Genomic DNA, 24606 nt, shown 5'->3' on the forward strand with positions numbered 1-24606 from the left:
ACTGGATTGAGTTTTGCAGCAAAATCTGCCATTTTAGAGACACTTTCCCCCCTGAGGAGTCTTACAGTGCGATGAGTTCATTCATTCTTTCGGAGTGAAAATCAAACCTGTAACCCTGGCAGTGGGAGGCCTGCTGGTACCCATCAGTCACAGCATTTTAAAACCGTAACCTCTGCTCCTATGAAACAACTGAGTCCATGAAAGTAATAAAAATAAAACTGCAAATAAAACTGTCAAATTTAAAGTAAAATATTGAATCTAAAAGTGCACATATTGGCACAAAGTTTCACAAGCCCTCAAAAGTTAAGTAATTGCTGACCCCTCTTTTTTAATCTACTTCTTTTAGACAGAAACATAGGAGATTATGTGATCCTGTTTTTATAAATACTATACACTGAACATCAGACAACATGTTTCCAAATGGAGACAATGTTCAGCAACTTAATTTTTAAAATGATTTTGTCTAAAAATCAACATTTCGAGGAATATAGTGAACATTTTAATGAAAACTTATCTCTAGAGCATTCCTACCTTAGATACTGATGCTGAAATCAACAGACCACAAAAAGTCACTTTGTGCAACTTTAAGTTATTCCAGCTTTGTCTTAGTTTTCACTGAAAGTATTAGAAACAGAATTCTCCCACACATCTCTATGCATTCGTCATAATAATATTCAAGACCTTCAAAACCTAGAGTGAACACCGGAGAAACAAAATGTCATCTAAGGCTTCAACAACCTCTGAAAATGCCATTGTGTGCCGACTTCAGACAACAGAGGAAAGAAATGGCATGGGGAAGGGAAAAAAAACAGTTTAAGAGCAAGGCAAGACAGCATACCTGATTAGTTGTCTGTTAGAATGAAAGAAATGAGAGAAGGCCTTCGCTGTTTGCCGGGCAGCATCAATGAAAACATGCCAGTGGAGTTCTAGCAAACAATTGAATGCAACGAATTGCAAAGAGGAAAGCCTCTCTCTCTCTCTCTCTCTCTCTCTCGTGACTGGTTCAATAATGGGCAGGCTAGAGCTCTGCAGAGAGCTTCAGGCAGGAAGTTGTTTGGAAGTATGGGTGACAACCACCGATAGAAAAACTCCCTATACACACCAGCAGGTCAATATATAGGGCTGTGGAAAAAGTAATAAAGGATAGGAAGATAAAAATAGCCTACAGGTGAAAAGAGAAAGGCTTAGAGTTTAGGACTCCTTCCTGACATCCTATCATGTTTTAACTTTACAAATTTGCCGGTTAAGTGTTCTCATGTTGTTGGACAATAATAATAATAATAATAATAATAATAATAATAATAATAATAATAATGCATGACATTTGTATGGCGCTTTTCAGGATACCCAAAGTTGCTTCAGAGGAAAAAAACAGAAAACAACTTTAAAAGGATAAAACTAGAATTAAGGAGTAGAAAAACCAAAAAGAGACAAAACAAAGCAACAGGCAGTAAAAGGGAGTTAAAAAAGTAATTAAGTAGGGAAAGCAGGTGGGTTTTGAGGGCTGTTTTGAAAGATGACAGGGTGGGGGCAGTTTTGATGTGAGCTGGGAGTGAAGGGAGGGGTGCAGCGACTGAGAAAGCTCTGTCACCCCAGGTTTTGCGGTGTGTCTTGGGGAAGACCAGAAGCTTGGCGTCGGCAGACCGGAGGGCACGGATTGGGGCGGGGCGGTGAGGGAGGTCGGAGAGGTAGCTAGGAGCTTGATTATTGAGGGCCTTGTAGGTGGTAAGTAGTATTTTGAAGTCGATTCTGTATTTGACTGGGAGCCAGTGGATGGTTATGGCTCAGTTCTGTAAAAGTGCATGGTGACACTTCTATCTAGGTTTTTCCGACATCCAGGTTTACATTTGTTGAAAGCCTTCACCTATGGGCATATATGAAATGGGACGCTTGCCGTTGTGCTTGGTGATGCTTGCATGCGGCTGCTCGGCCATGGAAACCCATGCAATGAAGAAATAGTAGCTTTCATTTGCAGATAACTCATAATTCTTGTGTTAATCTGTAGCTATGCCATTTTGAGATTAGGTGTCACAGTCGCTTAACAAGAATGAAGTGGGCTTGGTGCCGAGTGTTAAACATGTTGGTGGACTGATACTGGTGTGGCAGCAATAAACAGGGATCCATAAAGTCGCGTGATAGGCAGGATTCATGGCTCCCTCAGGATGCTCCCATATTCCAATATGAACCGCACTGCTAAACACATTGGGCCTCAGTCGAGAAACGTGAGAGGAACGTAAATGTATGTGCATTTGCTATTCTTTAATATTTTAGTAGCTCTGAGCTTCTCATACGTCCAAATGAAATTTACATCTGCTCATCACAGCTCGTACCGCATGAGTAAATATACAAATGCAGCTTAATACTGCTTGTTAATTAATTAATTACAAATTTGATTCATGTTTTCAAAATATTATGCAGAAGCCATGAACTACACAAAAACAAGACAGTGTTATCAGTGTTGAAACTGAGGAACTGAGAAAAGAACTGGAGGACGATTTGACTTTCATTCATTTTCAACAAGAAAAAAGATAAAAAAGGTGAAAATAGGCTCTATATAGTTAGAAATACATGAAAACTGTTAAGTTACGTGACAGAGTTACAGTAGGTTAATGTATCAAAAAGCTCTGATTCAGCCTGTCATCCGTATGACGGCTGTGTGCACACTCCAAACGGAGAAAATGAAGCTTCCTTTGAGAAAACCTCAACCCTGAACATCAACAGTATAAGGATACTTTACAGAGAGACCCAGTAATGCAGTGTGTCATACACTCTGAAACGGCTCTTCATAGCAGCACAAGTGCCACACAGGACTGTCTGAAACACACAGGAGCTGTTTGGGAGGATGGCAGTGAGACAGTCCTGATCACTTTTCTGTCACAAATGTTATAAAAGGATGATGTTAGCGTGAATCAACAGGCTTCATATGAACATAATGTACAGATTATATCAGCACGCAGCATATTTCTGCAGGGGGCAGTTTCATCTTCATGTTAAGTGATGTTGAGGCGGAAGTGCGCTTATTTATATGGAATGAAACATCGAAAAACGCAAAATGCTAGAAAACAGCGCTGCCAGCACAGTCAATAAGAAATGTATTTTTTGGGGGAGAGAGAGAGAGAGAGAGAGAGAGAGAGAGAGAGAGAGAATTGATTCTCAGACAAAAAAAGCGAGTGAGTTCAATACTGAATGTGATTTTAGTCTACTGTACAATAACAGGACATGGACTAAACTTATTTTGGATGATTGAAAAACCATAAAAAAAACATGTTAAATAAAATCATGTTAAATTAAAATAACCCATTTTGTAAAAAAAAAAAAAAAAACTTAAAATGTATTTTTTTTATGCTAAAAAGTTATTACTAAAAAGTTAAGACTGATCATTCAGATTGCACATGTCTATATTCCTGAAAAATGCTCCTCATACAAGTTGCTCCATTTTTTTTAAAATGAGAAAATACTTTAATGTACTGCTAAATTAATGTTTTTGCAGTTTGTTTTTGGATTACTCAAATAATATTAAGGTTCATTAATTACAACTGATTCACCTAAAAATAACTGTGAATTGATTAATCAATAAATTAGTCTGTGGATTGAATGACCACAAAAATAATAATAATAAAAAAAAAAAAAAAAAGTGTTGGATTAATCTTTTTTTTTTTTTTTTAAATAGTTGTTAAGTGCAGCCCTAGCTCAAACCAGCAAACATTTACATGTGAAAAAGTCAACAGCAGCAGCTCTTAGAAACAGTGACACGGCATAATCCACAGGCCTTATTGGCGATGAGTTTCTCTGGGACTTCCTCTCGCTGAAGAACAGACAGATACACTTAAGACTGCACTAAGGTATTTTGATTGAACTGTTCCTTTAATGGCATTACAGAAAACTTCCCACAAGGCTGACATGACCGTATCTCTTGGCAAAAGATTCTCCTTACTGAAGACAAAACTCACCACAGCGATCACATTTACATTATGAATCTGGATTAAACTGATAATTAACATGTAGCACTGCAGTTGGATTGAAGGTGGCGGGGGATGCCTCCCTCATGATGAGCCATCCCAGCACTCAGACATTAACAAATCATCCCAAAAAGCCACTACACACAGTTCAGGATGCAGAATGGCAGCAGCACCCGGAGGGCAGAGGCTGTTTTGGAGGTAAGGAGTGGCTCAACTCTGTCGGACACTCCTTACCTCCAAACGCCACGTTTGACGCCTGTCAAACGTGGCATTAAGCTATGACGCTGCCACCATCGCTGAAGACTCATCTTTATTCATCCTCCTCGCCGACAAACAGACTGCGCAGGCCACATGATGACGGGCCTGCACGTAGGACATAAACTCATCAGTCACACTGAGCTGCTCTTCCTCCAAACAGAAACATCTATCATTGAAGTAGTAAAAGTCAACGGCCCAAAAGTAAACTGTGTGAGTTGTACCTTTGTCAAATGATTTCTCCAGGGAGCCTTAATCTGTCACTCCTAATTCATCCACATGGTGTCCTTAATGACCATTAAATGGACAGTCATTCATCAGCGCTGATGAGGTGGCGCTGACTCATAGCACGCAACACAGAGTTAAGTTACTCGTCAGCTTGCATTAAGTGGTCTCTCTGCATATTCCTCCTTAGTCTACACACAGAGCTGCTACACTGTCTGTGTTGTTAAGCAGGGAAGTGCGCTCTGAGAGGCCTGGAGTTGACCGCCTTGGGACGCATGCTTCATACCCAGCAGCTGGCCTGAGCCGTGGAGGTCGAAGGGTCTGGCAAACTCACCGCCAGGGGGTTTGATTCTCCATCAAGGAGATTTGATTGGGTTCTGCACAGATCTGGTCAAAAGTAGATATTTCCAGCAGAGGTGTAATGGAATTTGACAGCAGAAAATGCTCCAGGGGTCTAAAACAACACCAGTAAAAGTCAAGGTTTAGTGTCAGTCCGTCAGAACAATGAAAAAAGGCTTCTTTCAAGACTCACTGTTTTGCGCCAATCGATCATACTGGGAGAAATCCATCACAGAAGAGGAAGAGATGCCAATTTTTCCTCCAGCACCAGCCTCAGTACACAAAAGTTGTTGCTTTCAGCGAGCGGTAGTTCAAAAGAGTTGGCTAGATATCTATATTTATATGCCCACATGCCACCTTTAATTTAGAGCAACAGGTTTGTTCCTGTTCTCTGGCCTTTGTTGAAAGGCGTTCCGGGAGCCGAGGAAGATCACGAACCACTGAAGAATAAAGACTGACTGCTGAAGAATCAGTGGATGAGGCAGGCTGGGGAAAAGTGGGTACATCAGAGAAGTAAATTGAAGCCCTTCATCATGATGTAACTCGCAGGCTGCTGATGATATCTGCAACAGTATGCGAGAGTGGGTTTTTCATTTAACGTTTCCAAGTATAAGAAATGACTCTCAGAATGACTCCAGGCTCTTAAAAATAAATCACTTGAAGCTCCCTGCTCAATTGATTGTGCCAGTCATAACCCCCTGCCTCCTTTCACGTTGTTAAAAATTGATACAGCAGCCCGGAGAAAAGGAAGGAGGCAGGCTATTAAAGGTAGTATATTAAAAACGAATGGAGCGAGACTGCAGGTACTAATTGCGAAGAAGAAGCGGAGCTATATAAAGAGCGCTGAACCTCTAAAGCAGCAAGTCGGATGTGGAGAGAGAGGGGATGCATTCTGTCAAAAACACTGTGCTCATTATTAAGCTAATTAGGGGCCCTCCTCTAACCACCCAAGTGCTGGGATCCCGCAGTCCTGACACTCAGGGAGAAGCTCCTGCTAAAAGTATCAAATGTGTGTGTGTGCTACCTTACCAGCCCAGAGAGCATTCAGTGTGAAATTGACTCCAGATTGCTTGGTCAGACTTCCCCTGCAACTGAAAACCAACACAAATGGGCAATTTAATCAAGTGTGCAGACACCGGTGGATTGACACTCGTCCATCTCTGCGAACGTTAAATAGCAGGGTTGGATTTGCCTCAGAAAGGTGGCAGTCAGTATGAAGGTATTCAGTGCTGGCATGGCTTGTAATTAACAGAGGAAAGAAATTATAGCAGCGCCCATGAAACATTAAATTGAGGTCAAGCAATTGTAATTTGTGTGTTTAATGTATTTTTTTTTTCAGTTTGACTTTTTGGGCTCAGACAATTGTGGCTGCATGTTACTTCCATTGTGCCCTTGATTAAGGTGCATGGACTATACTGGCATTGATATGATGAATTCTACTCAATTCTACTACTCAATAGTTGATTCAATGTAAACCAAAGCAGTTGGCATGGTTACAGATGGCAGAGTTTACAGAGGTGTATCTGAATTTGAGTGCATTATCAGTTATTATTATTAAAATTCAAATGAAATTCTGTAATATATTATGATTTTTTCAGCAGAAAGCAGTCATCTCTCAAGGCACAATGCAACAGCAGTGATCCAGTGTCTGGCACTGAGAGCACGTTTTCTTTACGTGAGAGCACAAATTATGCAAAACGTGGGCACAATGTCATTCCTTTGAGAGTGTCAGATGGCAAAAACAGAGCGGGCTCCATTATTTATTTTACCCCAGAACCCTCAGGAGTCTTCCTGGAATGCAAAACTTCATCAAAGTTGCAGACTAGCTCTTCAATGTGTGTGACCGCCCACATGTGGTTTCTGGATTAGTTGTGCCAAGATGTTCTGCACAATATATGCTTAACTTCAAATGATATGCTGTAGGAGCTGCATTGGTTTGTTTTTAAAATGACACACTTCTGTAGTTTTTTCATGTTTGTTGAATGTTTTTTTTTTTTTTTTTTTTCATTTTCATGTTTCATAAAGTTGTCAGCTAACAAATTGAGAGCATGAAATGAAAGTATATTCTGTGTATCAATTGGGATCTCATCGCTGTGGTGTAAAAAACTCAAAAGGATTGAAAACCAAGTTATCAGGCACATTCAGTTTGAACTCACAGGCATTGCTCTCCATGGTATTAGTGTTAGGATGCTCCATCACCTCGTTGGTACAAGTCACGCAGTTCATGCAATATGTCAGTGGAGCTACTAGCCTGAGTCAGGAGGCTGGACAACCAGTTGATCATGCCGAAGATCTGCAATGATGTCTTTCAGTCGTTCAGCTGTCAACCAAGGCAGAAGATCTTTCCTTTACCTTCTGTATTGCTTCTGAAAAGTCTTCATTAATGAAGACGTTTGTGTCCTTGAGGACCTTTGCCCTTTTCAGGATTTCTTCTTTGTCCTTATATCAAAGCTATTTCAACACAAGAGATCAGATGGATCATATTCTCCTGTACGATGTGCTTTCAGTCTCTGAGCTTTGGATCCAGCGTGCGCTGCACAGACATGACATGCAGTGTGTGTTTTCAGGATCAATATACTTTATGTTCACAACTCGGAAATTCCTGAAAATTTTATATTCCCATCCAAGCTCAATATGTGCTCTTTGCAACAACTGCTATTGATTGTAAGCCTCCAAATCCCTGAGCCTCTTCACTGTCAGATGAGTTTCTGCCTGAAATACTTGCTTGTGTGTGTGTGTGTGTGTGTGTGTGTGTGTGTGCAGTTGAGGGGGGCACTGAGAAGCTGCCCATTTCCTGATTGTAACAGCGGCATTCATGTCATTATCATCATAATTGCGGGTTGTTTGGATGTGCGCACATCCTGCGCTCAGCGCCATTGAGTGTTATTTTGGAGACGCAGTTCATCTTCTTCCCACAATCATTCCTCCCACTGGCTGGTGATCGTCATCGTGAGGGAGGGAAGAGGGGTGAGAAGTGAATGAGGAGAGATGACATTCAGGAGGGGGCTAGGTGTGCACATTCATGTTGTTGGTGGATGTGAATTAGTGCGGCTGGTGCATTTCACACAGCGGTAGTGATTTCAGGAGGCTGTGTGTGTGTGTGTGTGTGTGTGTGTGTGTGTGTGTGTGTGTGTGTGTGTGTGTGTGTGTAAAGCAGGAAAGAGCTGCTGTTTTTATGAGAAGTGTTCCCAGTCACACTTGAGATTTAGTCCACCAGACAAAGCTATCAAGCAATTTCTGAATGAATTTATGGGAAAAAAAGGTGTCAATTAATGCCAGTAGATGGGGTGAGAGAAACAGTGGACTATTTCTCAGATCAATCTGTGAGATTTGCACTTTTCTCATTGAGGTGGCAGCTATGCAATCAATGAACATTACATCAATTCCATAGCATACCCTACTCTTGAGGCAATGCTCTGCTGTCATCAATAACCTTCTATAGTGTGAAGTGTAAGCTACAGCAAGACAGAATGCTCTGCACGGGCGGGGAAACTGTTTCAATTTCTACCTGACCCATTATGTTCGCATGCAAAAAGCAGGCAGGCATGCAAGTCAGTAGACAAATTCAGCTTTATTGACAAGAACAGTAGTGCTGATACAAGGCAGGAGCTAGGGGGAAGCTCAAAACAGTGCATAAATCATACAAAAAACGATCATTTTGTAGCTTTTTTACTTGATTGGTAGTCAGGGATAGTCCTGTTAGTTGTTACTTGAAAAGCTGGAAAGAATAAAAAGTTTAGTTCAAAAATGGAACAGACTGAAACCCCCCTGATGAGAAACCTAACACCTGGAAACTTCACTTTTTGTTTTTTTACATACTTCATATACAGTACAAAACATGCATTCCATGTTATTCCACAACTGTCAGTCTTACAATGTACACTGATTGCACAAAATCAAATTCAGATCATAATAAAAAGAAATAATATACATATACATCCGTCACAGACGCTACACGCAAGACATATTTGGCTATTCCTATTTCTCAGACATGGAAAACCTCATCTCAAGCTACCATAAATTTATACACCAAATATTACTGTGCTCTGACTACTGGGCCATTTTCAAAATAGCCTGAGGTAAGCTTTAGCACATGAGACACAGCTCAAATTCAAAGGCTAAAAAATTAAATAGAATGTGATATATAATGCCAGAAATAGTTAAATTTAACCATCACAAACAAGAGACAAAAAAATATTTTTAAAACAGTCACTGTTGCAATCTTGCTCCTCCGATTTCTGTTGTAAACAAGGTAAACGATTACCCCAAATGCCTCAAAGTGCCAAATTATATATACTCCCTTTAGTTGACCAAAATTCTCTTGATCGGATGATTAAGTAGTGCAACATGACTCCAACGAATGCAATTATTACGACGACAAAACAAAACGTGGCAAAAAAGGCTAAAAGATCATTCAGTGTTCCCTTTTCTGCTTGCGACCGATGTCGACCTCGTCCAGCCCCGTGGCTGATCGGGACTCCTGCAGTTCTCGGAGTTGTGAGTGCGTGCGGGGCGGCTGCTTCTTGAGCTTCTCCAAGTGAATGTCGATGGGGTCGAGTTCGGGCTCGGAGGCGGGAACGGGCAGGTAGCCTCCGTCCCTCGGCAGGCACATGCACCAGCCAGCGCCGCTCAGGTCCAGCTCGCTGTACTCGAAGCCTGCTCTCTTCAGTGTCTTGAAGTCCACCATGTCGGTGGACTCGCTCATGTCGACCAGAAGGTTCCAGAAGATACAGCTCAAAATGATGCCCAGCAGCTGCAGGGAGATAATAATAATGATAATAATAATTGAGATTAGTTTTAACTTTTGATATACTAGAAAGAACTGGAGCTACCTGATGTAACCTGTGGAATTTGGCATCAAAATTAATTTTTAAGTCCCACCTTTCTCCAACTTTGCAATCACAAAATTTGTACTTTTTTTTTTTTTTTTATTCATAAAAGCTCTTGGGAGTAAGTTGTGCATGAGATGGATGATATCCCAGCTCTTGTCCAGTCGTCAATAAGAAGGTTTTATTTAGGAAGAGAATGTGATGACTGGTTTGGAAGAGAAAGAGCAGCTTGGCATCACACTAGAAAATTCTGTTGGCGATGACTGATAAAAAGGTACCAGTTTCACATAAAACTTTCTTCTCCAGAAAACAACAGAATAAGGGAGCCTTAACCTTAATGCAACCACAGTGGTGTTCATTTTTAGCAGGAGAAACTTTCCTGTGGTTTGTATGAACTAAAAAAAAAAAAAAACAATCCTGAAGCGTACAACACCTCCTGTTCTGCCTAATAATCTATTAACGCAGCTAGACGCACTGTGAGGTATAATTAGGCGTCTCCATTGGGACTCTGAGACTCTGTACTTTCACACAGATGAGTGTCTGAGAGAGATGAGTTTGTTTATGAGAGAACATACTGTATATGACAGCTACTGGATGAGTAGGAACGGCACAGATTGGGAAAGAGCCAAGCCGAAGGGAAAGAGCAAGTGAAAATTGAAATTTAAGGTCAAAACCCATTCAGTTTAATGTTCCTCCTGAAAATGTAATTATTTGGGCAGTGTTCCAAAATCACCGCCCAGATGATGACCGTATCATTATTTCGTATGCAGCATACATAACACTAATGAATTGGCAGGCAGTGATGCAAGGACACAATGAAACTGCACATTTTTAAGAAGAAAAAGCAAACTTATTTGATCGGCCAGAGGATTTAAGACACAGTTTGGTTCAGTGCCTAAGAGCATTGGGTTGTAAATTACCTGTGGTAGTCCAATGGCACAGCAGAGTGCCACGGTTGTTCCAATGTTGTCACTCATCCAGAGGTTGACGGCGTGGATACAGCCTCTCACATGGATCAGCTCATGCAGGGTTTCACGCTGATGCACACATCAGGCAAAGAGCATGTGAGGAAAGTTTCAACTTTATGCTCAAAGTCAATATCTACCAAACACCTAAGAAATTCAGCCAGTGAAGTTTGAAAACTCCAGTTGAAGTTCGGTGTGAAACCGCCGGTGCTTTACCAAAACAGAGAGATAATTTCAATGAGCTGTTCACTCATTTGCAACAATAAAGAGTGCTGCGAATATCTGAAAAGCTTAAGGCTGAGGGACAGAGAGAGGCAAGACGACGGCGTCAAAGTGTCTGCTTGCCCCTGTTGAGTCGATTTGTTGACTTGGAGGTGCGTTAATAGCCTTTTTGATAATGAAGTTCACACAGAAAAATACACTAGCTGAGGCTTCTTACAGAACACACCCACATTTTGGCACTGTTATGGTCAGGTAAGATTCAAAGTGTGTGCCACAGAGTTTCCCTGCTAATCAGGAGCTATTGGGTGCACCTGTGTCATTCTCTCCAGCTGCTGCTAATCAGCCTGGCTGGGAGTTTTGCCTGCTCAGTTGGGCTGTGCGTCACCGGAGAGTCAACACCATCAGTTGGCTTTCTGTGATTTTTTGTTTTGAATGAACATCTGAGTTTGTGTGTGACGGAAGTGAGTTTTGCGTTAATGCAAAGTTTTCTTTTCTCCTCTCTCTTTTTAGTTCTTTTGGATCTAAAACCTTTCGTTTGTCGGTCTTTTAGATAGAATCAGTGGGTGGCTGTGGGGAACTCTACCCCACACCACCTTTTAGAATCGATAAGGCCCATGGTGTTTTGGTTTATTTAAAAGCTGTGCAGTGTTTGTTAGTTTTCCCAAACCATGATTCCCGTCATTCAGGCCACACATTCTGGGGAAATGTAACAAAGAGCTTAAAGAACCTGGTATACCCAGGCGGTCTCTCACCCAAGCACTAGCCAGGCTTGACCCTGCTTAGCTTTTGAGATCGGACGTGCTCAGGGTGGTGTGGCTGTAAGCTCCTTGCTAAGTTTCCCCCAGAACAAAGACTGCACAACTCTTAAATAAACCAAAACACCATGGGCCTTATGGGTTCTAAAACGTGGCGTGGGGTAGAGTTCCCCACACTTTGAATCTCACCTGACCATAGCAGTACATTCCCCTACAGTGAGAGCATAATGTTTATGCCTTCAAGATTATTATGAACTACCTTAAGATAAATCCAGAGCTAAATCATTTAGCTTTGCCAAGTAACCCGTATACTGCTTTGGAGCAAAATGTGCTGGGTTGTAGCGTTAACTGAGCGTGACAAGAGTCCACATGGCGGACTAATATATCTGACAGTCCAGAATACTGTATTTCTACATCTCCATTCACCTCCACCTCGCAAAAAACTCTTTTAGTACATAAACAAAGAAGAACAAAGTGGATTATGCCAATATAAAAAAACAAAAAGCCCCAGTCCCCATTTTTTTCCACACAATTACAATTATTTGTGACAGTACTATCAGGCTGTTTCTTCCTGGAGCAGAAGTTTCCTTTAGATGCTACCAGCCAGATCTACTTTCCAATTCAAATAGGAAAATAAGAAAAGAGCTGTTTAATTTCCTCCGAAAAGGAAGGGTAACAGGACTTGTTTTTTTATGTTGTCTGTTTTGTTTGCGTTCATTTGTGTGCTTAAAGTGTTATTTTGGGAGTTGTGCTACAGTAGGGAATGGAGAGATGCATATACAGTACTGTGGATTAGCAGCTCAGGGGAGCACGGAGCGACTAATGAGGATATCTCACCACCATCATAACACCCGCTCGTAACGCCTAGGCAACCCTACAACCCAGCACTCTACCAGGAATCATTTTTTCTAGTGAAGAAATACTAATGTATATAATGTACAGGCTTCTCCCCATTCTAAGAATAAAAAGTCAAATTTAACTTGGATGGATGTGACAGCTGTCAGTTGAATACCGGAGGAATCTGCACTAATTTGTGTGGTTCGTTTTCCAAAAACACCTAAGAAACATGTAAAATAAACAACTGTTCCTCTTACCTGTTGATCCAGGGTCTTGTAACCACAAAGGGTGTTGACTACCTCTCCCACCTGTGCAAATGATGCAGAGAAAAGACTTTAATTGAGCTAAAATGGCCACATACACTGTTAGGGGGATATAAATGACAGTGATATGCTCCTCAGGAGGACGTGTAGCTGTCCCCTGCCAGTCAGAGCGTAAACCTGAACGTCTGCAACAGGACTACAGACCTGACAGCCAGGAGCTGATAACAACACAACCCAGCCAGGGTTCAGCCATTTTTAAGTAACTCTCATATCTATGATGTGTGTGTGTGTGTGTGTGTGTGCTGGAGGATTCTATAGATCTCTGTACTTCGCCCAGCACACCACTGCTTCAAGAGCCTGTACCAGTGCTTTGTGATCCGTGGAACAGGGGAAATAACAAGCAGATAGGGAATAAAGGGGGCAACAAGGGACCTACATTTAATTTAGCAGTGGTGGAGGAAAAGTCTCCCAAAGCCCACAAGAATACATGTGAATCACACAACATGTCACCTATAGGACTTTGCCTACACAATCAATTACATCCCTGTCGGGCAGATATAATATATAATGGCAGGTTTCTCTTTTAGCCGCCATCAAAATGAGTTCTCACAGCTTCAGTACATGAAAAAAGTGAGTGACTGCAACTTTATGTCTAACACAGTAGTTTTATAGTGAATAAACAACCAGGAGCTTTTCAGGACAGAGCAATAACATCTAAGATAAAAAAAGTATTGTTCATGTAAATGATCGACTGCTGAGTTGAAATGTGTTGGTCCCTGTTGCTGAATAAAAGACTTTTGTCAACCAACAAGAGGTTAGCTGTGCTGCACGGGAAGGATCCTTTAAATCAGACAACTAATTCAGTGTTTGGATTTAGAGTTGTACCAGCAGTCACAGTTAGCAGGATATTGAACGAGGGATGGGTAGGCATGTCTTGGATCCTAGCCTGTCCTTCCCACAGCAGCAGGCCCATGCAGTCTTACTGACTCTCATTTCCTGATCACACGGTATCAATACTACCTAATTAACACTGGCTAAATTGGTTAATCTGAAATGTGCAGAGCTCCTCAGCTCAGAGTAGGAATCTAAAAGACCTCTGTGCCAATGAGATCGGAAGGTAATAGAATCCATTTACTTTCTGCTTTGCGTGGACTGTCTACCTTTCCTCTGATATAAACACTCATTAGGGAGTGCCAAGCTTCCACGTGCACGATCATCGAATGAATATGATCCACCAGACGAGTGCCCAGGCGCCCTTCTCAATACGTGACTGGTGAATTTTAAGTAAGATGAAATAAAACTTCTGTAGCAGGTTTAATTTATGTTAGATGTTGGAAATGTGATTGTATTATCTTTTGTTACAGTTAGCTTGCTGATTTTTTAAACAGTATTGTACAGTGTTTACTTCCTGTAGCACCAGTTCACCCAGTAATCACCCATCACTCCACCCACATTAAATACTGACTCAAAGGTGGGTCTAACTCTAGGACATCTCCACAGTTTTTGTTTCTTACATCTTTTCTTTTCATCACTTTCATGCTCTATTGGCAGACTCCCCAGAAAAAGCATAATTAGCGGACATATGTTTTAGGATTTAACGTGAAGTGTGTAGGCACAGTGTGTGTCCATGCTGCCGGCACTCACCTTGCGGCGAACACAACAGGTGTATGGAACCCCACAGGCCAATGGACCAGTACCATTACAGAAATGGTACTGGTTGACTCCCCAGTCCTTATACTCATCCCCTCCACAACACGAAAACTGGAGAGGAAAAAACAAAGTGAATAACATTAAGGAACTGAGTATGCTGTTAAAACAAGAGCAAAACTCAGCAGGCACACCAAACTTTGAAACAGCAGTGAGATGAAGCGCTTTAAAACTCCTTAAATTGAGATAACCAACTGAGTTACAGCTTTTGCTGTGGAAACAAAACCTCTGTCACCTTAGACTTGAAGTGCATGGAAACCCTATGACTTGTAACCTCATAACATGTTTAATTTTCGGGACTTTAGAGGAAAAATTGGTGGAAAAAATCTTATTTTATTCATTTGGAAGATTTTGGTAGTACTTCCAGGTTTTAGCATTGCAGAATCATAAACACTCAAATAATCATAATGCCTTGCACTACACATCTCAGTGAAGTCCAACCATCTACACCCTCCGTCCCGCTGGTGGACTATAAGACTATAAGACGCCTGTCCACCCAAAAATGCTTCCTGGAATTTACTGTGTAATTTCTGAAAATTCCTACTACTATATTTTTTTTCATAGATCTTGATGGTTAAAATCTGCATAACCTACAGTTTTGGGATCAAGATCTTTTATGGGTCCAGTGTTGTTTTTAGTTAAATGTCCCTTTAAGCCTGAAGCTGCTTACTGAGTTGTCTCCTACACCCCCCACCCCCCACCCACCCAGACCAGCCCTCAGTCCTGGAGTAATCTGACTTCCAATTCCAACAGCAAATGGAGATGGATGTGGAGATGATCCCAGCAGGGAGCAGGGGCTCAGGTTAAGACTGGGCACTTGGAGACTGAATAAAAGACAATCCTTTTAAAACTCCAGCTTTGAAAATCCAATCAACTGCCCATGTTGAAAACCGGGACAATGATGGACAGCTCTTTCTCAGTCATTATTGCCACAACACCTTGTTACCGCCTCGGTTCCACTTCAGCCGGGTGCTATTCTACTGCTGTTACAGGCTGCCACGCACCCGGCAGTGCAAATAACACACTGCATGAGCGGCAGCAATGGAAAACAAAAGGACGGGACACATGCCGGGAAGGAGGATTTATTGCGCTCTTTATTGACGCAGATGACAATGACAAAACATGAAATAGCTCTACATAGAAAAGCTCCAGACAGAGCAAATGGTGATTTAGAAGGGATGATAAAAGAAAGTCTGTGCCTTGGCTAACAAGCAACTTAAAAAAAGCTCCTGACAAGAGAGAGATACTTGACTGAAGGATGAGGTATGGAGCACATGCAGAGGAGAATTATTTATAGGTGCTACAACCAGTAGCACCTATGTCTAGTGACACTAGTGACACTGTCCTCTAGTCTGAGGGTCACAGGGTCAAGACTCAATTTTTTCACATTTACAGGCAAAAATTACTGAGAAAGAACATGCAAAGCAATTCCCTAACATTGCACGAAAGTGTGGGCAAGTTGTTTCGCACCCTGTGCAACACTGTGGTGGACCAAACGTCATCAAAACAATCTAAACGTGGACATCAGAAAAGGCAAATCACAAACATTTATAGTGTTTATATTACATTTTTATAATAAATTGGGAAATAGCCAGGTCCAAACAAAAAAACATTTTTAGCCTAGAACTGAGAGACAGTACATATAGTATGTCATAATATCACTGAGTGACCTAATGACCTTTTTAGATCCACCTGTTTAGGGAAGTTTAGTTCAGTTTTTGTTGACATTGTGGAGAATGTGTAATTTTTTTTGTCCTCCCTGTTAATATACATGAGGGGGACAGAATAGTGGTAACAGCTTTCAGTGGTGCTGTTGAACTGGACTGCATTTCATTAACTATGAGCTCAAACAGAGAATAAGCACTGCATTATGTAATTTGTCTTTTTTTAGATTTTGGTGAAACACTGTGCCCAGGTGTTGCCACTGGTCAGGACATATTTGCTAGAAACTCTAACATGTGAGTTTCATCGTTCTACTTCCTTCCTTTGTATGCAGTTGGCATTTGCAGGTAAGAGAGTTGTAACAAGGGTATAAATGGCAAATAAAAAAGTGAAAAGTACTCCGTTACTATGGGCTGAATAGGCTGTTTTTCCCTACCGCAGGTCTAGAAAATCACCCAAAAAAACAACACCAGATCAGTGGAAAAGGCGCAGCAAACAGATGAAATTGTGAAATTGGAACTGACCTGAAAATAAGCAATTTTAACAGTAGCTTTCCCTCTAAGTTGTTACTGTTGTTTGATTTTAGATGTGATCAAGAATTGTAGTTGCTACTGAGAGACAATGAATGTTTTGACAATAGGAAAGCTCAGGGTGTGTTGCATTCAGGGACCTTCGGACAGTGCTGTGTGGGAAATACGCGGATCCTAAATTTTTCATGTCAGACAGAAAGCGAAGAACCTAACCTTTACCAGGTAATATGACACTGAAGATACTGAGACAGCAGCAAGGCTAAGTGATTGGATGAATGTGCACTTACATTGCTCAATGAAGCCTGAAGCTGTATCTTCTAGTGCGTCTATTCATGTTACTTGTTTAATTTATGCTTGATGTCTTAAATGCCTGATCACTGCTGATTCCTTATGTTCATCCTACTGCCCAACCCCGTGCTCATAAACGCACCTCCCCTCCCACCCCCACCTCCAGTTTTTAATGAAAACCACCTTACTACCTTTTGTTGCACATAGTCCAAGATGTTTTTGAAGTCCAGATCATCGTAGTAGTGCTTGATTCCCTCTCGTATACTATTCTGAAACAAGGCAGATGTCTGGACAGAGGAAGAGAGGTAGATTCATAGAAAGAGGCGGAGAGAGCAACATATTGAACATTAGCAAAGGTGTTGTCAATCAGAGAGACTGACAGCAGTACAGTGGGGAGGCTGCGGACAAACTGCAGATGGTAAGCCAACAGGGAATAGAAAAGGAGTGTGTGACTGTGAGGTATAGGAGAGACATTTACCTTCTTTTCAAAGAGGAGAGCAGTAATGAGAGCAACTGCCTGCAGAAGCAGCAACACACAGAGAACACACAGGAACTGTGGAGGGAGACAGACAACAGGATCACACAGGGCTTCCTCTGGATCCAGTGAAACAAACACTGCCACAAAAAACCAACGTGCCTGTGTTGACCATGTTGAGAGACTTATGTAGATATGTCTTGTAACATTAAACAATCTTTTGTGTATGAAAGGGTCATTTACAAAAATCTGCAAGTGTTAAAAACAAGTTTAACAAGGTAGACTGATATCACTTGTGTCACAGTTTTCAGCATGCTCCTTTTTCCTTGTCATTATCTATGTTCTGATAAGAGCAGTTGAGCGCCTGCCCCAAATTATGCGCCTTGCATGTTGGATGCAGCACAATTCAGGCTTTCTCTTGTCTATTTTTATTTTTAACAACACTGTCCCTTTGTCACAGCTGGACTTTGCATTTGAACAAAACCATGTCCACTTTTGTATTTTAGCAAAAGCAGTTTAGTCTTAAATGTCTCATGCGCTGCTGCTGTTCTGAAAATTTCTGCAGGGTGTGTGTGTTTCATGTCCATTACCTCTCTTATCTAGTTATTTTTGTGATTTTGTTTTGAAAACTGAAGAAAGCAGTTCCTAGAAAAACATTACATGTAGTCATAATTCTGTCAAATTATGCTTTTATTATGATAGTTTATGTAAAAAGAAAAAACTGCTTTCAGCAATGCAAGAACCATAACTGAGATAAACCCACACACATGCACAGACACATGCACACCAACTGTAACAAACTTAATAAAAGAGATGTGCACGTATGTCCTCCTCCGACTCCTGCATCCTTACCATGTGCAGCAGGGTCTTGTTGTCCCTGAGGGATCCCACCATGCCCACCACCGACACGGTGAACATCACCAGGCCCAGCAGGATGAGCACCACGGCAGGAGCAAGGAAAACACCCTCCAGGGTTCGGTTCTTCTGCCTCTCCACCTCCGCGTACACCCCCACACAGAGCACACACAGGCCCATCAGCTGGAAGACACAGGAAGACAGTGGGAGGTCGGATGCTTCCTATACAGGTTTTGGAAGGTCGATACCCGGGTTCTCCTCAGCTGAAGCTACCAAATATCACAGGTTTCATTCTCATCCCACTTATCTCCCCAGGTGCAGTCTGGGAGCCCTGTGACAAAATCTTATCAAGTGGGGTTCTGTTGCCCCACTGTGGGTCTATTTGTAGGCAGATCCAGGAATATAATCCCACAGAAGTGTATCATGGCAAACTTGAGCTGTCATTTCATGATGCTCAAGTTAAACCGTTGCCAATTCCCTTACCGTTTGCTGGGAGGAATAGATCTCAGCAACTCCAAACTAAGGCAAATGCTAAGTTAAAAGTGGCCATGGATGGTAAGCTTCTGTTCTCGACCAACCACTTTGGCAGCCAAGTGACTATGAGCTGGCAACTACCTGAGGGCTGATGCCAAATATTTAGACCATCATGGGGCATTAAAACTGTCCAATGAAATGCAGGCTAGTGAATTTCTTTAAGGTGGGTTGGCAGCTCATCAACGTAGGGTGGAACGGGTTCAGTGTAGGTTTTACAGACTGACATCCATCAAAGCTACTGAACAAAATCATCCTGCTGCATCAAACCCATGGTGGACAACTTTATCCGACAATATCGGAGTTGTATTTAAGGGCCAATATTGGCCTGACATCTGCAAACCAATGTATCTGTCTGCCTCTAGTTGAATTGCCTAGCTGAATGACAGTCCTGGGAAATTACAATTACTGAGGACAACACAGGCCTGCAGGGTAGGATGTGAAAGAAGATGTGCTTGTTTAGAGGAGTGCCTGCGCTCTCAAAGATAGGGCTGGCGTTTTATCAGAGCCACTGCAAGAGAATCAGAAATGTCCAAAATTTTATAAGACGCACAGCTCTGCTTGATGTTCTGTTGCACAAAAGCAAAAAGCTAAAATGTAAATTTTGTTTCCTGCTTTGTGATTCCAAGTTGGATGCTTTTGTTCTTTCTAATCCAACATGAAAACCCTGCAAAGTGCTGAGGCAGCCGTAAGTGCTCGCACTGTGCTGAGTAAGAGCTAATAAATGAAAAAGGATGATTAGAAGTACAGGGAATAATAGAAAAATGGAGGTAAAACAAGGTTTTGGTGTAATACCACTGTTCCATCACAACCTTCGTCAGCACCGACTCACATACTGCTAGACAACCAAAACCCAGTCGACAGCCTTATTCTACAGCTTTAACAAGTGTGCAGGACGCCACACAGCCACTTAGCAATAAATTAAACAATAGATTCCTAAGAGACTGTTTCAGTGGAGTTGCACAATACTTGGACAAATCCACCAAAACAAGATTGACCAGATATTTTAAGTAAAAAATGACAAACTGGGTCAAAGGGAACAGGGCCCTACATCCACATATGGAATATTTACACAATACAAATGAAGAAGAGAAAAAGACAAGCTTTGCCTACTTTGCTATTGATTTTCAACTGGAAACACAGCCAATCCACCTTAAGTGTAGGGATGATCTACTTCAACTCCATTTGCTGATCACAACAGGACATAAAGCACTGGTGGATGCATTTGGCTTGGTTCCCATGCTTTACATTACCCTACTTACCTCCATGGCTGCAGGAAGATAAGAATGAGAAATCGACTTTAACAGAAGTGGATCCATTATAATCCATATAAAAGACAAATGAGATTGCTAACATTATACAAATTAGCTCACCAAGTTGGTAAGAGGGGCTACCTAGGAGCTAGAGGGCTGTTAGTTTGATACTTGGTACTGACCGTGCCCCTTACTGAAAAAGGCACCTTACCCTAAGTTTATGTTCAAGGCTGCTTCAACGATGGGTATCCCAAAGTAGCCACCATGCACAACAAAAAAACTGTGATACAATGCAACATGTAGTGGCCAGAGATTTCTCCTGCAAAATGCAGTTTGGATCTGTCCTTGTAAAAATTAACTAGACATATTTATATTCTATTATATAAAGCAAAGTTGTTCCCAGAGCTCATCTGCGACTTAATTCCTGTCATAAGAATTCCCGTTAATGCCACTGAGCAAATTCAGCTGACGACAGCAAAGATAGCCTTAATTAAGTCTACATGTCTGGCTCGCGGCCAAAGGAGCTTTTGTCTGTTGGGGCGAGCCAGGCCGCGCTGTCCTAAATCACGGCAGTTGGAGGGGGATAGTGGAGGAGAGGACGGAGAGATGCACAGGCACAGAGAGACTCGGAAGCGCTAATGGAATCAAACTACTGATGTTTTTGAGTCATATTCAATAACATGCTTTAGGGTGCATCTATTTGACAAACACAGACAGTGGGGGCAGTTTGGGATGGGGGTGAGTGGGAGTGCAAATTGGACATTATTCTCACAATTTTCCTAAAGAAGAGAGCGGTGGAAGGGTCAGAGGGACGAAGCACAAAGCGAGGTAAAACACACAGGTTTGCACATGGGGTGTTGGAGACTCGTCTTTACTTCTTGATGACAGATCATTAACGTCATCATCCATCAGCCAAAGAGGATGCCAGTGTTCATTTACTGACAAAAATAGAACCAAAGAGCTATGAATGAGAGACACTGAGGTGCGTAATAGGACAGACAACCTTTCCCACCACAACCAAAGATCACCCACTTAACCTCAGTGTAAGTCAAAGTAGCATACACAGAAAACTGCCTCGGGGTGTGAGGGAACCTTGAACTCAGTAACCCTAATGCAGACTTCAAACACAAGCAGACCTGCTAGACGGCCACAACAAAACTGGGCCAAATCATATTGCTGGGACACAGATTTTAATTCACAAGACCTTTTCATCCTAATAATTACTGTCCAGTTCACTGTTAGTGGAAAATATACAATGTTAATAATATGTTAGACCAGATAATGTTAGACTGACTTATTTTCCACAACAGGTTCACTGTTACTAGATTACAGATTTGAGTTCTATCTGCTCTGTCCTGAATGGAGAGTTACATAATGTTACATCAAACTCTATCTGTTAGTTTAAAGCTGCCTTGCATAGTGGAAAGAGTTCATAGAGAATGACTGATATCCTTTGGCACAGTAACTCACTGGGATCCACTGTTCAACTAAACATAAATCAAATACAAAGAGTAGTAAACAACTGCAGCTTGTAGGACTGGTTTGACTGTTACACAATCACAATCTCTCACAATCTTCTATTTAATTAAATACTGTTTATGGCTCACTCGTATGGCACATTTATCATAATATCCTGATGATTTGTAAAAGGTCGTATTTCTCGTCATACAAGAGAACTGGTAATATCAAAGCTAGTTCAATACTTGAAGATAAGACTCTGAATTAGAAACATCAACAGAATCACACAAGGTTTAATTTACTGTCAAACTGAATAATTTATTTTAATCCAAACTTGAGCCCATATTCGTTGATTTAAATGGCCAAGCGCAGCGCCTTTAAGAAAGCTGCTGCTTTCTGTCGGCAAAAATATTTTCCCACGTTAACATCCCTTTTACTGGATCCAACGCCCTGCACCACCGTACGATAGCCCCTTTGTCGGTATTGTTAGCCGACTCATTTAGTATCTCAATAAACTGTTTCATTAGAAAAACGAGCCCATGTAATTAAAAAATAAGAGTGAGCTGCAGCCTCTGTAATTGCCTTTATTGCTTTCATACGATAGCATTACTGAGTGGCTACCCCCGGCATATCTCATTCACTTGTATGAGGAGAATGACAGGCCACACTCCATTGAAAAATCTGGCAATTTAATATCGCCCGTAACATCGGCAAAACACACAAGATAGAACAAAATTTAAGTCCTTATACAAATCGTTAGTGTTTACTGGTATGTGCGGCATGTATGTACTCAACCAAGGAGCACCCTATTTCAGTAAAATGACCACTACATGGCTCACCCCGCCCACCACCACGGTGCACCCTCAGGGCGGACAATCCTAACAGAGGCGAACCAGTTCTAAAGTTTAAAAAACGATTAAACACATCCTGTTTGGTATTTTGGATTTATGCCGAAGTGTACAACGGACAGTAGACACCAACAGCTGATTTATACTTCTGTTTTACTGTGTAAGTTCGTTTATCTTTAGGCAAGGGCATATTAAAGTTCAATTCTTCTGAATGAAATGTGGGACACCGCTCTCTCAGTTTGGGGCGATAAGATGGCCAGCGTCCACAGCATTTTGGGGAAACTACTGTAGCCCAAATGAACGTTATCCCTTATGAATAAGCGCTGTGAATAAAGGGGAGAGAAACTTACCGAGAAGAGCATTGAGTAGATATTTAAGGTGAATTTGATGAAATAGTAGAAGTGGTTGGTTTTCCTCAACTCTGCATAGGAGGGCATGGCTGCTAACGTTAGCAAGGCTAGCTAAGAAGCTAGCTGGCTATCCCACGCTTGGCTTAGGCGCTATCTATGAACAAATTAAATAAATTATAGACAATGAAATAAAACTATAGATTGTGAGAGCTAACTGGATGCGCAAAATACATAATAGCCCTCATTCCTCCCATGCTATTGTGTGTAACGTAACGAAACCACACCAAACCACTTCCGTGCGGCTGGGCAGTCCACGCTTTGTTTTGACTACATTCTTAAAGGGGCAGTGCACAAAACTCACCTTATTACTGTAAGCAATCCGCTTACGATACCTATAATGTATCATGTTTAAGGTAAGATAACAACGGACCTGTAATGATCCCTGTGAGGAAACTGGGCTGTTAAATGGAAACATTTATGATATGTAGGTTACACCAACCCTCAAAACAATTATACCAAGCACAATATAATATAATATTAATATAATATTAATATAATATAATATAATATAATATAATATAATATAATATATCAAAACATATTTATTGTTGTATTAAATGACAAATTATCTTTCAAACTACAGTAAATCAGTGCATAGTACATACATGCAATTGACAGAGAAGAACTGAAGTGATAAAGAGAATGGAAATATGTGGATAGCAATTTGTAAATTGTGTGAAGAATAAAGTCTTTGAATTAACCTAGTTAAAATTAAAAGCAAAGAACAATAAAAAAAAAAAATTACAGTGACAAGAGTACCTGCAATTTGTCACTTTCACCTTCAGTGCACAGCTAATCCGAGCTCTTGCTCCAGGTTGCATCAGTTGTTGTTGCCACTTGTTGGATTTATTAGGCCTCCTTGTGACACTTAGTGACGGCATCACAAATAGGTTTACATGCTTGCAAAGCTGGCCGTGTGTTAAATTACCTCAGTGATTTTCACCTCAGGTGTTTATTCTGAAAATCTCAACAAATATCTATAATCAGACAGATAAGAAGTTCTTCAGTATGAATCTTTACAGCCAGTTTTTCAAAACCTAAGGCACTTGTTGCAAGTCCTCATTTTCTGTTCACAAAGTTTCACTGAGAGTGGGTCAGCTTTTGTGGGAGAAATGGCAAAAGGTCTTACATAAAATTCAAACTGGCATAAAAAAATGAAAATCTGTATGAGCTTAGTCTGTGGAATCCGATGGGAAAAAGTGATTGAAGACAGCTTACTGGTCAGAGGGTCAACATATTGTGCATACATCACCACTATCTGACTTTTTGTTGCCTAATTAGTAGGGGACACTAAAAATTATAAACCAAATTTGGCTTCTGCAGGACAGGGGTGAACAAACCAGTGATGAGCCACAGGTCAACAGCTGACAGCCAGTTAGTAACAAAGTATAAAATACTATGAGGGCCCATTAATTTTCTATATTTACCCCTCTTTGGTTTACAAATAAAAATCTGCACTGCATGTTTCAGTTGCAGCAAATGACATTTATTTTTGTACACACTACATCACATCAAAAAGTTGAATTTAAGTGCAGGCGAACCTCAGAACCCCTAACAAACACACATTGTGCAACACACACATCCACACATAGTCACAGCAGGGGATAGTAATTAGTAAAGTAGTAAGTGTTTGACCTGAAGTCAACTTCAGACAGTGCTCGGGGAACAAAGTCTAAAATGCATTTAGCATCTTGGGAAAAAAAATATGAAGACATAACACTGAATTTAACACTATTGAGTATTTGAACTGTTCTTTTGCACCATTAGTGAAGACCATGTGACTACTGAGAGGACATCCTGCAGGTGGGAGTCAGCGAGCCTCTGGGCCCGTCCTGAGAGCCACAGATAAGCACCGCTGAGGAGAGGGAGAGAGCACTACCTGTGCATGTGTTCTTGTCTCTGGGTACTTATCAACAGGGACACACCTGTAGAAGTCCCTC

The 24606-nt window shown here is 41.3% G+C and overlaps 2 protein-coding genes across 3 annotated transcripts in view; both read right to left on the reverse strand.

The window, feature by feature from the left end:
* The window catches only part of slc4a5a (solute carrier family 4 member 5a), a 38576-nt gene extending 37670 nt beyond the window's left edge, over positions 1 to 906 (reverse strand). Inside the window, exon 1 of the mRNA XM_030059906.1 lies at positions 839 to 906. The gene's annotated coding sequence lies outside the window, so the exon portion shown is untranslated. The remainder of the gene's footprint in view (positions 1 to 838) is intronic.
* Positions 907 to 8330: 7424 nt separating this feature from the next.
* Positions 8331 to 23471, reverse strand: LOC115365581 (tetraspanin-15). Of its 2 annotated transcripts, none has more exons than XM_030060666.1 (8): positions 23426 to 23471; positions 18164 to 18349; positions 17315 to 17389; positions 17028 to 17123; positions 14294 to 14410; positions 12644 to 12694; positions 10528 to 10644; positions 8331 to 9531 (listed from the first exon to the last, which is right to left on the reverse strand). In XM_030060666.1, exons 2-8 carry the CDS (start codon positions 18344 to 18346, stop codon positions 9193 to 9195), a joined length of 978 nt encoding a protein of 325 aa, XP_029916526.1. In that variant the 5' UTR covers positions 18347 to 18349; positions 23426 to 23471; the 3' UTR covers positions 8331 to 9192. The 2 variants fall into 2 exon arrangements, with proteins under 2 accessions (XP_029916526.1, XP_029916525.1); XM_030060665.1 differs by lacking the exon at positions 23426 to 23471 and adding an exon at positions 22607 to 22923.
* Positions 23472 to 24606: the final 1135 nt, after the last annotated feature.

The sequence above is a fragment of the Myripristis murdjan genome, chromosome 9 (assembly GCF_902150065.1).
Source record: "Myripristis murdjan chromosome 9, fMyrMur1.1, whole genome shotgun sequence".
In the NCBI taxonomy this organism is placed as follows: domain Eukaryota; kingdom Metazoa; phylum Chordata; class Actinopteri; order Holocentriformes; family Holocentridae; genus Myripristis; species Myripristis murdjan.